General features: G+C 40.0%; 1 protein-coding gene across 5 annotated transcripts in view; it reads left to right on the forward strand.

Moving 5' to 3' along the window:
* ptprua (protein tyrosine phosphatase receptor type Ua) overlaps positions 1-17,529 on the forward strand; it is a 268,605-nt gene that overhangs the window by 128,200 nt on the left and 122,876 nt on the right. For all 5 annotated transcript variants that reach the window (XM_079654672.1, XM_079654673.1, XM_079654674.1 and 2 more), the window contains exons 4-5: positions 4,602-4,683; positions 13,776-13,891. In XM_079654672.1, the coding sequence (XP_079510798.1) occupies positions 4,602-4,683; positions 13,776-13,891 (198 nt within the window). The remainder of the gene's footprint in view (positions 1-4,601; positions 4,684-13,775; positions 13,892-17,529) is intronic.

A 17,529-nucleotide genomic window follows, 5' to 3' on the forward strand; every position in this document is an offset into this window, starting at 1 on the left:
AACATAGTCAGTTATAAAAAGGCACTCTGAATACAGGAAAACCAACAAAACACAGACAAACGTTGCAAATACAGAAGCAAGAAAATACAAAAATACACGAATGCACTTTGAAAATAGAGACACAATCCACAAGATAGACAACTCGACCAAACACAGAAACTTGTTACTAACCCTGATACTGACCTATAACAACCACAGGAACAAAATATAAGTATATTTGATATGTATTGTTAAATTGGTGAAATGGTTTTTGTTATCCCATTGTGTTTTCTGTATCTGCAGTGTATTGCATTTGTACTGTAGCTTCAAACACTCAGCAAACCGTCTCATTTTCAGCGCTCTGCTTTGTATGTGCAGAGCGACAGCATTGTACTCATTTGCATAATATCTGCGGTTTACGTTTGCGCCGATATTGGGCGCCAAGTTCCCGAGCATCTGGCAGCGTGGCGCTGAAACACACTGAGAGCGAGCCCAGATGCAGAGGCTTAACGAGTGAATCGATGGTGGTGGGCGCATTGACGCGTGATGAATTGAAGAGTTAATCGGTCTGACGTCTCTAATGGCCCAGCATAGGAATGAAAAATAAAAATAAATTAGTGGAAAGAAAGCCTTTAGTCGGTATCCATCTGCCAAGGCCTTTTGTGGTATTGATTGGCCCCGGGCACTTAAAGCCTGATGTATTGTCAACTTTGCAATCTATTGCCCGTCTGAGTGCACGGCCACACACTGACTTCCACTGTGCTTTGACATGCATAACTAGTGGGTGGAACACACACATACACACACACACACACACACACACACTGAAATCACAACTTACCAGCTGTTAACGCACTCACGCCTTAGAGTTCAGAGTTTGTCGTAATGTATAAATAAACTGCAAATAGAAACTATGGAACCACATAGAGAAGCAAGCTGCAAATCAAATACAGACAACACAACCAAATACATAATCTCACAGACTGACCTCCACTGGGTTTGACATTGATAACTAGTGGCACACACACACACACACACACACAAACACACACACACACACACACACACACACACACACACACACACACACACACACACACACACACACACACACACACACACACACACACACACACACACACACACACACACACACACACACACACACACACACACACACACACACTAGATGTGTTTTCCCCCCCTTATGTGCCCATCCCCCCACATGGATCACACCTGGCGCACGCAATACATGTTAATTGTCTCGTTGTTCATGTATCCCAGTAGTCTGATACACTACTTACAGTTTGAAAGGGTGTTAAATGAAATTTGGTGATGATTCATGGTGTTTGTGTTAATGTAATAGCAGTTAAAACAGGACCGGTCAAATTTGACCGCGAACACCAAAGTAAGGGGGGGAACACGAAAACAACAGGACGGTTAAAGCTCTGCAGGCCCTTTTTCGGCTCTAAATTGTTGAGGTTTGATGGCCCATTAATGGAAAACCGATGGGACACACACACACACACACACACACACACACACACACACACACACACACACACACACACACACACACACACACACACACACACACACACACACACACACACACACACACACACACACACACACACACACACACACACAGCGTTGTAGAGGGAATGATTTGGGCTCTGCTGACTGTACTGTAATCACTGCTGAGAAACCCTGGATGACTTTGCCTCTCTCTGGGAGGCTCTCCATCCGCTCTGAGGCTCTGCATGCTCCCGCCTAATTTAGATGACTGAGTGAATATTTAGGATGTGCTTAAGGATTCCTGCAGCTGCCGTATGGATTGATTAAAGCGGCAGAAGAGAGAGTTATTCATGTTCTGTGCAGTGAACGACTTTACTTATGAGAAAACTAAACCAAGATGAGTTGCCATTTGGAAAAGTTCTTCGAAAGTTGAGTCTAGAGTTAGGGTTACAACAGGTGTGTTTCATTTTGGTTAGTCTGTGCAGGATTATTCTGAAATCTAAAAATGCTGGAATAGTGCAGTACATGCCAAGGACAAACCCATTTAATGTTGGAGTGGGTCTGAGTGACGGGGCAGATACACACATTTATTTTCACTCATGCAAAGGTCAGCAGTCTGTGAGTGCACTTCTAGTTTCTGCCTGTTTTTCACCTCGTGTGAGATGTTTTTGTTTATGTTTCTATATGTATTGTTGAAACTGAGTAATTAAAAGTAGGGTAGGTAATTCACTTCAGAAACACTTTTTGTTATATTCCATGGAATGCTCTTAACATCCCGATAGCAATAAATACATTAAAAGCTTTGACAATAAATACATAAAAAAATGTCATCCGTGGAAGCCGTGGCGCTGTAAAAAGCACGACCAATCATCTGAGCCGGCCCGGCTAAAGTAACTGGATGGCCTACCTGCCTGTCAGCCTTCCATCTGTGCACAAACTTATCTCGTGCCCTCATTGGTCATGTGCACGCCCGTGTGTGTTGGAGGAGGGGCTCTGTAAGGAAGTCTGAAGGAAGGGGCAGATTTTTTTCGGCTGCGTCCTTTCAAATTCTAGTGCACTCGAGCTGGTTTCTCCATTCTTACCTGCCCCACCTTTAAAGTTTGCCACAATTTACTGCCTATTGTCTTTGAGTCTTCGAAGGAGCTTATGCACCTGGTATCCTACCGCTTCTCTAATCTTTATGTCTGAGTGTATAATGATGATAGTGATAAGTTGTATTTGTTAGATTGTGAAGATTCAGCGCAGTCTTTTGGTGGTCTTAATTATTTTATAATTCCCTTGACTGTATTCTACAAGCATTAAATCGAGTTAGCTAATAATCTGTGGCTCGGCTTCTGCAATTTCCTGAATTAGCGTCAAAGGGTTCTGTATGGATGTGAACAATCTGGAAGCTTTTTGTAACTTAACAATCTTCACTTGGAGTTCCACCTATTGGACTTTTGTGATCTAGCAAATGCATCTTTTGGTCTTTGTCAACAAATGTACCCATGAGGTGCAAACTGTTCCTAACTGTCCTAAACTTTGGGATGAATAAGAATGGTCTTTGATGGTCATATCCGCTGGTACTGTAAATCAGCTTTCCAGTGACTTGCAAGTAGACAACAAAGTCCCAGTCCAGTCCAACAAGCAGGTTAGCAAAAATATTGCATGGAAATACTAAAAAATGAGCTCCTGTGAGATGTTTCAAAATCCCTAAACGCAACCCAGAAACAATTAATAATCACTAACTGAGAGTTCAGTGACAGCATGCATTTGACAGGGTATTGTACAGGGCAATAGAAGGAAATATAGACATCTAGTGAATTAACTGGGTTAGGTTTAGGGTTCACCTGAGATTCAAATGTTGACATCTGACACTAGATGGGGTTTTATAAATAAGATTTCCCGTGTAGTATGTTTTGTGAAGTTAATGACTTCCAGGTCTTTATTGTGTTATGTTGAGAATGGTTGGGTCATTGTTTTTAATCGAGCATATATTTCGTGGTTTGCCATTATGGAAACAGATGGTTAAATCAAATTAATGTTATTTACTTAGGTCAAATATACAAATTAGCTTCAATTGGCTTTCCTCAGACATCGATCCAGATAAGAACCCCCCCCCCAATATAAATAAATAAAATACCCATTTAGATAAAGGCGTGGAGGAAACATCAGGATAAGATTTAGTTTGGCACTGGGATTTGCATTTAGACAAGCAAGCTATTTTATTGCCAGAAAATTGGATTGCAAACATACACACACACACACACACACACACACACACACACACACACACACACACACACACACACACACACACACACACACACACACACACACACACACACACACACACACTAGATGTGTTTTCCCCCCTTATGTGCCCATCCCCCCATGTGAATCACACCTGGCACATACACACACACACACACACACACACACACACACACACACACACACACACACACACACACACACACACACACACACACACACACACACACACACACACACACACAGAACAATTTGATACATTTCCCGCTCCTATGTGCCCATCCCCCCACATGGATCACACCTGGCACACGCAATACATGTTAATTGTCTAGTTTTTCATGTATACCAGTAGTCTGATACACTACTTACAGTTTGAAAGGGTGTTAAATAAAATGTGGTGATGATTAATGGTTTTTGTGTCAATGTAATAGCAGTTAAAACAGGACCGATCAAACACCAAAGTAAGGGGGGGAACACGAACACAACAGGACGGTTAAAGCTCTGCAGGCCCTTTTTCGGCTCTAAATTGTTGAGGTTTGATGGCCCATTAATGGAAAACTGATGGACAACAGTAACCAAATATTGATATTATAAATATATCCCTATGCAATTGTAAAGAGAAGAAAAAGGTTGCCCTGCCAATAATTATTAAAATATAGAAAACTTTAGCACAAAACCTTCAAGATAACGGATAATGGAGCTTTCTTAATTCTTGATGGAATTAATGGAAAATCTGTCTGTTTTCGACAGGCCTTTGTACTCCTTCCCTCTAATTTCCTATATTGTCTGTCTACTTGCCACTCAAGATGTAACGGTCTGTGTTCATTTAATTTACCCATTGTCTTCCGCAGGTCATCTTTGAAGCGACCGTCTCCGAGGAGCGGCAGGGGTACATCGCGCTGGACGACATCGTACTGCTCAATTACCCCTGTTGTAAGTACCTGTTCTGCACTCACCATAGCACACCTGCTGACCTTTTCTCAGTCAGCGGGAGAAAGTGACCGGCATAATGACGACATCCTGGCCAGAAAGCTTCAGGAATAGCTTCCCGTAGCAATGCACCTGCAAGTATAACCGTAGCTGTCCAAGTGTCACAGCAGGAAGGGTCTCTTTTGTCCGTAGAATCAAAGGTAGTGACACCTGTGATTCTACGGACAAAAGAGACACTTCCTGCTGAAAAAACTGAAAAATTTACTTTTGCATTCATTTATTTAACAGGGACAGTGCACATTAATCCACATTTCTTTAAAAATGCCAGAGTTATTAGCGAAGAGGCTATTTTTCATCTGTATTCCCTGGACAGATTTCAGAAGTCAACCTAAAACAAATTACATTTTAAACAAGTAAACTTTAATTAAATGTACAGATTTCACATAACTGTATTAGGTTAGTTGAAAGCAATAGTTTTACGTTTAAATACAAAACTATTAGATTCAACTTAATATTATTGCTTACAACTAACCTAATACAGTTATGTGGAATGTGTTGACATAATACATTCATTTAAACTCAATGTTTTTGAGTAGATTGCATCATCCCGCTCAGGAAAATGTATTTTAGTCAATCTTCAATTTCAGTTAAAGCTGCAGTCAAATGGACGTCCATCCCAGCAACAATTAGAGTATCATTCTGCTAATTAAATCCAATTAAAAAACATAAGAATCAGCTCTGTCATTAATAGTAACCTTCATGTTGCACATTTTACATTCAGGCTCCTCCAATGCAACACAATAAAAAAGGTAAAATAGTGCAAGTAAGTACAAATAAAATATAATATAAATTATGCAGAATAGTCTATATACAAGTAATTGGAATATTGAAGTTGCAAACAGATGAATGTTATGGATGTTCTCTCACAGGTTCAGGTGTTTAACAGTCACATGGCCAGTGGGATGAGACTGTCTGGTGGATTTAGTCCAGAGACGATGGATGGGGGGGGGTCAACTTATGCACATGAAACTGGAACCTCTCCGAGTGTCTCGCAGCAGGAAGTCTCCCTTTTGTCTGTGCAGAACGGCTGACCTTTCCCTGGGCTCCCAGCAGGGTGCTTTTAAAACTAATGTGATGTTGCAGACAGGAAAGGAACAGCTCGTGGTGGTACTTTGATGCTCTCTGGGAGTTTTTCTTCTCTTTGTCCCCTCTGGATGTCGGGGGGGTTGAGGCTCTATGAGTGCTGGTAATGTTACATTATGTTCTGTTCTCATACGTTTACCATTATACCCCCTGCAGAGCTTTGGTGCACAGAGTCTTTAGTTTGTAGTAACCATACCACAGATTTACTCTAACCACTAGGCAGGGTTGGGTGCCCTTATACAAAAGCAGATCAGATTGGCCGTCCTGAAATACGTCATTGGAAAAGCTGTAAAAAGAGAAAAAGTGGTGCCAAAACAGAAATAATATGATTCAATTGAAAATGGCCCGTTATTAGCTTTTTATTAAATATCATGTTTATCCATTTAATGGTTTCCCGAGTTCTTGTGATTTAACGCAGAGTGTTTGATTACATATAATTACAATTATTCAGTTCTACGCTGGCTGCTAATTGAATGGTAAAGCGAGTATGATGCAAGGTTTTTAATTATAGGCCACAAATACACTATGTAGATAATTATGTTATGGTTTCCGTAGTTGTTAGTTAAAGGTCCCATGTCATGGCCATTTCTACTGATCATAATTCCATTGTTGAGGTCTACTAGAATAGATTTACATTGTTCAATGTTCCAATCTGCAAGGCTACACTAGCACCCCCCCGGCGCGTCGCAGTTTCGCCGCTGAGAGAGTGTGTATGTACGAGGAGCTCCACGGATTGGTCCATTTGGACCAATGGGTGGTCACTTCACTTGGTTCCCGGAAGAAAAAAATTTAAAAATGAAAAATCTCCAACGAGGCGTTCTGGGGCAGCATAGACTGGTCTTCTCTGTGTTAGAGCTTTACTCGCTACAGGGTGTACTTTGAGGGTTTTGACTCTGCAGACCGGTTACATGCAGAGAAACCTACATAACACACAAGTGGACGGGTAATAACCGGAAAAGCATGACATGGGACCTTTAAATAATAGTATATTTTATTTACTGAGGAAAAAAGTATCAACAAAGTTTTTGCAGAAACCCAAAATCTATGTACGTGAAAAGGACCATTATTTGGTAACTCTTACATTTTTTAACATCTCATATATTGTAGATTTAGATGTGGCCAAAATATATCAAAAATAAATATAGCTTTATCCATTTCTCTCTTGCATCAACGATCTGCTGCTTATATCCAACAACACTTTAATTTGCCTTGTTGTTCAGAGAAGTTAAACCTCACTGCTTAGATCACACTGGCCTTTACTCATAACTGTAACAATGTTTTGCAGCAGCATAAATGTGGGAAAATGTTAATGAATGATAATGTAGGTTATTCGTTAGCTCATGAATTTCAGATTCCTGGCTCCACTGAAAAACCAGACTGGCTTTACATTATAAATCATCACAGAAGGAGGAACTGAAATAACCCTTTCTAAAAACCAGTGCAAATAGTTTTTTCTGTCGCCAAACTCATCTAAAGTTTTACCATTTGCCCTCTGTCAACTCTCGAGATAAGACCCAGACTTGTTGACGTTGGTGGTTGGACCCGCCAAATTATAGCTCACAATTTTCGACACTATCTCTGCCAGGAAATGCTTAAAGGTCACCTATTATGCAAAATCCACTTCTTCATGTCTTTTATACATCACCTCTGTGGAAAAAGACTCTGAAAGTTTCAGGAAAAAAGATTCTCTCTCTCGCCACTTTATGATGTCATAACGATGTGTTGTCTTGTGTAACCATTAGCTAATCAGCAACCAAGGTAACCCCCCCCCCCCCCCACCTTATCACCTGAATCTCCTCCTAGAGCACCATTGTGTTCTTTTTTTACCAAATCTCTCTCAGAGGGGCGTGGGGAGGGGCTCCTTATTTTCACCTAAAGTAACAGACAGAGAATCAGCACTTTGGAAACAGGGCTGAAACAGAGGGGATTATGGGTAATGCTGCAATGATCTGTTTGGTGTTTGGAGCCAAACACTTCAGAGACATGTTTTGTATATATCTGAGAGCTATAATATATTGATGAAAAACAGTATGATAGGGGACCTTTTAATATACATACGCCATAAATGCGTGAATCATAGAGCACAATTGATCTATTACTCATATACACAAAGTGCAGATAAATCACAAAATCGCACATTCTTCTGTAGCAGCTGGTGTATCCGCAGGAGCAGTCACCCGTAACAAACCGTAAAACACACACTGACACAAAAGATGTAAGTAAACATTAGCAAGCTGGCTTTATATTTCCCCATAGGCTGCAGTAATAATGCTATGTCTCCTTAGGAAAGATTCAAGTCAATGGCTAACGCTTTTTAGTTTGCATACCCACTCATTTGACATTTGTGTTGTTTTTCCTCTGGAGTCAGTGTCTTTATTCTGAACACGTGTTTCAGTCAAGACCAATCTCTCCTGCATTAGGAGTAAGAGGCAGCATTTCTCATTTGGAAAAGGAACATCTCAGACAGTCTAAATGCTTTTGGGACTCAAATGACCTTGCTTGTTTATGTTTAGCTGTATTAATTAAGGCTGCACAGGTCACACGTACACACTACTGGGCGTTTAGATCTTGAATTCAGTTTTCTCAGTTACTATTAATGCAGCTGCCTCATCCTCGAATGACTTCTCCTATAATTGGGGCTCTGAACGCTTCACTTTAAAAGACGACTTTAAAGTTCCTGCAGACAAAATACTCAGACTGACAACACAATGTCTACAGGGTGTACATTTTGTTTCCACTTTATGTCTGGTCTGCGGAGTTAATAATACATACATGGTTTCAATATTGGATATTAGGTTTGGTCTGATAGACGCACCTGAGGACATGTTGTTTTGGTTTGAGAGAGACCATGGAAAAGGACTGCAGAGAGGAAAAAGAAAATAAGCAATTAATAAAATGTAAGATTCAATTGATATCTTTCCACCCAGCCAGATGTTGCCATTGGTTACTAAGGAAACCAAGGATAAAAGTGTGTGTTATGTGAATAGGGCCAGTCTGTGCATCATTGGTGCCGGAAGACAGGTTCGCCCTGCAGAAGATATCATATTTACACCTCAGCAGGAGCTCAAATCACTCTTTTATAAGATAGGTTTCATATATCATGATTATTTTCCTTTCATTGCTGTAGACATCATTATATCAATTATGTGTTTCCATTAGAATTGCTTTTAGATGACTAATATGTTCTCACTGTTTGAGGCTTTCCAGGAGATGGAGGTTCAGTGATAAAAGTGTTACGAATGATCCTTCACTTTTATAAACAGATGTTGTTAGCTTCCCACCTGTCACATTAGAGAATCTATTTTCTCCTCAATTTGTTTATGCCGCAGCTAAAAGAGTTTTTAACACTTTGACTCGCTTTTTATTCTTCACCACAATTTCTTCTGACAGGCTGCAGAGAACAAGAAAAAAAATGTAACAGGAAAAGTATATATACTGTATATATTATGAAATAACTAAGTTTATAGCACAAGCGGCTTATACATACTATCTTCTTAATCACTTGTGGTGAAAAGGTAAGCTAACTAACCACAATTTGATAATAATTATTAAGCTAACTGTGTTTAGCTGCATTTGGTGTTGAGCTTTGTTAGCTTATTTATTGCAGAACATTTGCTTACCGTTAGCATGAAATGACATTAGCCGGTTACTAAGATGTAGCTATGCCTACATTTGAACAAAAACAGATGTAACAGGAAAAGTATATATATATATATATACATATATATATATATATATATATATATATATATATATAAATTGATTATAAAACATCCAGTTGAGGAAACTAGTTGCTGACCTATGAAAGCAATTCTAGAACCCTGAAGGCAAGAGAGACTGAAAAGAGTCAAGGGAAGCTTATAAAAGTTAACAGCATTTAATTACACAAAAGATGCGGTGGTGTACAAAATGAAATGTGCGAGTGGAGGCGCTCTCCACAACCAACGACCGGTCAGTACAGGTCAGGGGGTAGAAGAGATCAATTCTTGGCTTGCTCTTCCTGTTGTCATCTGAGGTCTTCTCCTATTGGCCGGTGTTGTCGGGGGGGCGGGTCCAATGCAATTCCTGCCTTTTTCTGTAGCTAAATTGCATCATTCTGGCGTCTGTGGTTATTTAAACATTCCCTGCTACACATTATTCAGCGTCAATAAATGAGTGCTAATCCCAGTGTGCTCAGTGTACAACATCACATGTAATTTCACCTTGGTTCAAGGTTTGAAATCGTATGATTCCACCAGATGCTAAATGCTAACCGGAAGTGACGAATTTTCAGAATAAAAGTGTTAAGCTAATAGTGAGAACTTCCGGTTTTTCAGAATAAAACTGATTTAAATCAAATAGTGTATTTAATTCAAATTACGCCATATCAACATTGATTTTAATTTCTAACACCTAGTATTACCAAACATGCTACCAATACGTAGAAAAATACATTATTACAAAATGTACATTCTGTGCTTCTTGATAGCAAAACATCAGTTGCAATCTGCTAACTAGCTTTAGCATCAAATGACCGTAGAGTTTAGTTTTGACTAAACACTAAACTTTAAAGCAATAATCTTTACCCCAGCTTTAGCCTTTTGTTTAAAACTTTATTAGTAGTTTTTCGGCCATTGTGGTAATATACAGTATAGATATACAGTATTTTTGAGAATAGCCCTCAATATTTGACATTTATTATGAAGCTAACGGTCTGTTTTTAGCTAATGTTACATTTGATTGCTAAAGATCCTGTTGAGGAAATTAAACGCTAACCTGTATTCGTAAACATGTTAACATTATGCAGACATCATCAGACATGTACTAAATGTACATTTGATTCCACTTATAGCAAAACATTGGCTGTCTGCTAGCTAGCTAGTTAGCATGACATGACATTATTCAACTGATATACTAATTTTCCCGAATATGGTAAAGCCCTCAAACACTAAACTACCTTACCATATAACTATAATCCTCAATATCAGTAAATGTACAATTATGTTCATGATTTGAGTTAATCTAATGTGAGCTTTTAGTATTGTATATACAGTAGGGCAGAGGTTAAAGCTGATCAGAAAGGTTTCTGCTTGCCAAAAATAAAACAAATTATGTTTAGAGTCAGGGACCGTATTTCATTTATTAAGTTAGTTATATAACTGTATATATTTCCCCAAATGTAATAGCCAGCTGTGGTCCAACATTATTATACACTTTTCAAAACTTGTTCAAAACTGAACTTTTGACTCCTATGAGAGAACATTTTGAATACAGTTAAAAGTACTGATGTCATACTATGTGCCGACTTTTAAATGAATGCAAATGTTGGAGGGTCAGAAAGGTTTATAGAAAGGCTAATATTCTAAAAATGATTTTCAGATACAGTACAGGGAAGACCATGATACTTCTTGGTTGATTCAATGCATTTTGGAGCTTGACGTTTAGCCAAGCAAGGCATTAGTGAAATTGCTGAGTACCTCTTGAAAATAGGTGCTCAATAAGGAGAAAAGAGGAGTGCTTTTTCCACAGCAAACACCTCTATCATCGCATTATTAACAACGACCCAAGACATTTTGACGCAAAGTCACAGTTGGGAAAGCACAGGCGTAAATGATCAAATGAACAATAGCTAAATTCCATTACGCTGCTTTAGTTTTAAGAGCTGCTAGAGCTGCTCATTGTTATTAGTCACAGTGGTGCTTTTCTATAGGGAAAGTCCAAAAATATCACATTTTTTAAGTATAATAATCGCTAGTCGTTAGCACCACTGTTGTTCCTGCTCTTTTCAGGAGCAAAAAAAGTGTTTTGTCTGCAGTGCAGTGACACAAATCATCATGTCAAACTTATATATCAATTTTACACAAACACATTGTAACATAAATATATAAATAGCATCTCTGACACTGGCTTATTGATCAGCACGGAGCTGCAAACGACAACATGGCGATGAAATGATCCTCTGATGCATTTCATCTGGCAACAACGCAACGGGGAATCTAGTCCTGTAATAATGAGAATTAATGGAACTGACAAGCAGGGATTCAAATCAGAGATAGAGAAGAAACATATTTTACTTACAGAATGATTACATGATTTTAGTTTTTCTTAAAATGTAGGAATAGGAGGCACTATGGGGCAATTCTTTGATGAGTTGATGACAATTTAGTTTAGATGTTTTTCTACACGCATGGACCAGCATTAGTGGAACATATTCCTTCAGTAATTTGACGTTATGTCACTGATTGACAGTCAAAGGTGGTGAATCTCAATTATGTAGCAATTACGCAACAAACTGAAGGGATGAAGGAGAATGCTAGTTAGCAGACATGGATTTAAATAGTGTCGAAAATGTTTAAACATATCTAATTTGTTTGTTGAGGAAGGAAAAGCATTCAACCGGTTTTGATACACCTAAAAAAGAAGGTGTTTTGATGATCAAAACAACCTTTAAGTGCGTTAAAACTCCATTATATCAAATTACGACACTGTGGATTTATCACCACTCTGTTTGCTAACATCTGGTGTTGCAGTAAACAAATGTGATGCTATTTGTGTGTATATACATGCAGAGACTGGTGTGACTAACTGCCGGGGATGTCAATTAAAAAAGAAAATGTATGCATTTCTACAGAGGAATTCCTTACGCATGTCTTTATTTATGCAAATATAGACATTCAAACGGCTGTTCCGTCGAGTCATTTGGTAAAATGAGTTCTGTGTGCATCTCATATTGAATGTTTCTTGAGGAATAACGAGCACCATCTTCAGAAGACATACACACAGAGAATACAGATTCACTTTTTGTTAAGGCTGTACAACGGCGTGGAATCAAATGCACGATGCAGAGACAAACAAAGTATCAAAATAAAGTGTTTTAATGTAGACAGGTCATAACACACTGAATACTTAAAGCAACAAAACAAACAATCAGTAAACTGTCTAACCTATACTATCAAAAGAATACAAAAACTACTTACTTAATCTAACTCTATGGACCATAACCCTATGGACAATGACAAATGTTACGCTGGAATGCTTGGAAACGCACAAGACAATCTGGCAACGAGACAGGGGAAGACGAGAACTATATATACTAGACAGACAACACCAGGTGAAGACAATTTAGACAATCACAACAGCGGGAAAACAGACAAGGTAGGAAACGTACTTTAGACACATGAGGGTAGACAAGACTATCAAAATAAAACAGGAACCTATCTAAACACAGAACATAAAACCTAAACTAGGGAAGAATCTTTAGCCTAATTCACACTTTAGAACCAGAAGGAGCCTAATAAATACGTAAATGCTTACAGTATTTGATGCTGCAGAAAAGCATTGTGTCTGTGATTATCTGCGTGTGTAATCTTTAAAAACAATGTCTGTGTTGATCAGTTATTTATTCTCACATGCGGCCTTGTGATCTGTGTTTTGTTTCAATGCATGTGGAAATGTCAGCTAATGTGGGTCGAAGTGATTCAAACGTGTTTCCTAAAACAGCCTTGGTTGATATTTAAAAAATGTAATCAAAGTAGGTTCGTGAAGATTTAACGATCCTCTTTACTTTCTGTTAAAAAATGCCCCAAAATGAATGCATTCATGGTTATACACTCTATTCGAATGTTCATAATACATGTGCCATTTTTTGACGATGTATCCAAAGTATTTATTGTACAGGCTCTGAATAAATGACACCTCACAGCTGTGTGTTTAATATATTTAGACAGTGATGCTCGGCTCCAGATGTGCCTCTTTCCTCACTGTGTGTGTGTGTGTGTGTGTGTGTGTGTGTGTGTGTGTGTGTGTGTGTGTGTGTGTGTGTGTGTGTGTGTGTGTGTGTGTGTGTGTGTGTGTGTGTGTGTGTGTGTGTGTGTGTGTGTGTGTGTGTGTGTGTGTGTGTGTGTGTGTGTGTGTGTGTGTGTGTGTGTGTGTGTGTGTGTGTGTGTGTGTGTGTGTGTGTGCTCCTTCCACAGACAAGGTGCCTCATTTCGCTCGTCTGGGTGACGTGGAGGTGAACGCCGGGCAGAATGCCTCGTTCCAGTGTGTCGCCACAGGCAAAGTTTCTGAGACTGAGCCCTTCCTGCTGGAGGTGAGAACAACAAAAATATGTGTGGGGGTGTTGTTTTAGTTTTTTTCGGTTATCTTTGCTTCGAAAAGTCAAGCCAGCATGCCAGTACCTGGATAACAGTACGGGAAATTGTAGGTAGAAGCAGCAGCACAATTGATACCAAAAAGACAGACTTTCTACATGGTTGGCATTTAGTTGACGGTCTTATCAGCCTACAGTTATTCCTATTGCATGCACAGCTGCTGGCAAAACTTCCATTAAAGTCTTTTTCAGGATGTTTACATGCGCTCTTCACTCTGTCATTATGTCTAAACAAGTTAAGAGAATATGCATAACATGTTTCTCCAGCTGCCAAACAATCTGAAAAACATTGACTTTATGATTAGGGCTGCACGATTTGGAACAAAGACGGACATTGCAATTGGAATATGTTTTCAAAATTAAAGGGGACGATCATTTTTTAAACGTAATTCACATTATACAAGGATAGAAGCGGCCGAGATGGGTTTTCTCCGCAGGGTGGCTGGTGTCTCCCTTAGGGATAAGGTGAGAAGATCAGTCATCCGGGAGGGACTCGGAGTTGAACCGCTCCTCCTTCGCGTCGAAAGGAGCCAGTTGAGGTGGTTCGGGCACCTAGTAAGGATGCCACCTGGGCGCCTCCCTAGGGAGGTGTTCCAGGCACGTCCAGCTGGGAAGAGACCAAGGGGTAGACCTAGGACCAGGTGGAGGGATTATATCTCTTCTCTGGCCTCGGAGCGCCTTGGGATCCCCCAGTCAGAGCTGGTTGATGTGGACAGGGAAAGGAACGTTTGGGGCTCTCTGCTGGAACTGCTACACCCGAGACCCGACTACGGATAAGCGGGAGAAGATGGATGGATGGATGGAATTTACATTATCATTGAAACACATATTAGTATGTCCATGTTTTGACTTGGAGAGGCCCTATTTTTGAAGAGGCCCTATTTTTGCTTTTTGGGGGTTTTCTCTTTCCTGTACTGTCTTATAGGTTTAAGTGCATGTACATTGTCTATTTTTTACATTAATTTTGTTATAAATATTGCGCTTATTGTGTAGCTCTACTAGTGACCCTCCTCTTTGACTACGTTATGACACATTTTAGCACATGACAAAGTCACACCTGGGATTCAGATCATCTCTAAAATGTAATTGGTTCTTCTACACCAGTGACCATCAACTGGCGGCCCGCGGGCCAAATCTGGCATGCCAGACATTCTCATCCAGCACGCACTTTGGCGCTGGTGGAGTGGTTAGTGCGTTCGCCCCCCACTCAATTTTCTTTATACAACGTCTCAACAGAGAGGCAGCAGCTGCGGGACGTACTGCGTAGCCTTCCCTGCCCTGAAGAAGAAGTGATCCTTCGTTAGCATGAAGAGTCTGCTTTATGCGCTCCGCAGTAGCCCCCGCTACGAGGCTCCCACGACTTGACAGCGTGCTCCAATAGCACCCCCCCCCCCCCCCTCAACAACTTCAAAATTCAGGGCTATAAAAAAGGTCGCTTGCCCCCGAAAGTGTCTCTCGGAATAATTTTGTCTCTTGGACAAATGCTGTTCTACACCCTTCCTCCAAGTTTCCTGAAAAATGGGTCAGTAGTTTTTGCCATTATTTTTCAAAACTCTGTCCTCCACAAGTCCCCTAACCTAATGGAAGTATAACACTGCATCTGTATTAATAATCTCAATATTGAGATGACAAAGAGCTGAAGTCACCTCCTCTGACTTTGTGACGAACTGAAGAGTAGTTTGTAAAGGAAATGGGAGCCATTATCTTAACCGTCAGCTTGAAACCATTAATACAACTGCAATTTGATCATGTTAAATAATGCACTGTGTCTTTAAATGCTGAAGAGAAATGAGTCATTTGAGCAGTCAGACAGATTATAAAGTTGTGTAGCTTTTTGATTGTGCTGGCATTTAGTTAACTAAAGCCCCTAAAGTTATTTATCTCGCGCATCAGCTGAAAATAGTTTCCTAGGTTTTCAATATGAGCTAATATTAGTCTTCAAAAATCCATCCCTGAATGCCTGCACTCTTCCTCTGGCCTTGAAGCATGCACATCTAAGTGCTTTTGAAAATGATGGCAGCAGGGAAAAGGCGTTTTGCAAATGAGATCTCAGAGTACTTGGTGATCCATCCCTTGTGTTTCCAGCCGATTTCATTTCACCCCTTCCCCCTTTCAATTTGAATCGAAGCCTTTGAAGATCATCAGCAGACATTTATATCAGTTTCAGAGTTTGTGACTTTATTGTCGACACAGATGCAAACAAACAAAAACGAGGCGGGTTTTTGTAATCTGACATCACTGAGGTGAACTTCCTGCTCCAGCTCCTCCTTATTTTTCTCATTAAGAGTCTGAAAAAAGATCATTTTGAATATTACAAAACATTACCGGCTTCTGTACCTACATTTGTTTGTTGGCGGCTCGTTTGATCACAGACAGCGAGTTCACTAATTGCAGCTCCCTCTTTGATCTGCTGCTCTCCTCTCCACTCTCATCTTCCATTAAGGTGTAGTCCAAACAAATTGTTAGCCTAATGAATGTCTTTTAATCAATTAGCATCATATTTACTCCGCTGTCCTCCGGCCCAGACTGCAGACTGCTGACGCAATTTACATCTTTAACATAAACGTGTTCTCAGTCCAAACCTCAATTAGTCAAAGCAGAGACAAACTGTGCAGAGCTGCAGCCCGACAGGAAGTGCTGCAGACAGTGGAGGAAATGAAATCACCAGATTGAATGTCATTAATGCACTAAAAACATTGAATTAATACCCCAAAATCAATTATGTTATTTCACTAGTATAAATGTAAGTAATGCACTATATTAATTATTATAACTGGACTAGAAACAATATAATTAATGCCATAAAATAAATGTAAATGTAATCATTGCAATAGGATACATGTAATAAATGTACAATAATACATGTAAGTATTGCACTAAAATACATTTAAGTATGGTTGTAATGAGTTTTATTACGTGGCTTAGTTGAATACTCGATTCTGATTGGTCAATTCAGAACACGTGACACGTTGTTGATCCAGAACAGACAGACCGCCGTCAAGGATTTATTGACCGTTGTTAAGGACGCTCACATCTGCAGAGAGCAGTCCGGTCGATTTAACTATATTCAAACCGACAAGACAAGAGGGACAAGAAAAACAGCGGAGAAGTAACGGGGCCGAAACCCTCTGTTTTACGCAACGGTCCAGACATAGCCTAGACATCAAACGGCGACACATATTCAGTTGCCAGTTCCTTTGGCATTACGGCCCGTCTACACTACAGGCATAACAAAATCTTGAAGCTGGGCGTGTCTGAAGCTTGGGGATTTTTTGCGAGCAACGCGACCAACAACCAATCACATGAATCGCCCGCCCCCGACATACAAAGCAATAGCAATGTTAAAACGAAGTAAACTGGATATAAACTCTCCGAACAGGCGAAAACCTACCAGTTTCACCCACTGTCTCTGCCACCTCCCTCCATGCCTGGTTCCTCCGGTTTGTATCCCAGTAAATAGTTCTGGTCGTAAAGAACCGGGTGATTTGCTACCGTAATATCTCGTTTGGAATATGAGGAAATGAACTGCGGTCTGGCTCTCCCAGCTTGCACGCGGTTTGATTGGCTGCGCTTGCATT

This window comes from Notothenia rossii (genome assembly GCF_949606895.1).
Source record: "Notothenia rossii genome assembly, chromosome: 10".
Taxonomy (NCBI): Eukaryota; Metazoa; Chordata; class Actinopteri; order Perciformes; family Nototheniidae; genus Notothenia; species Notothenia rossii.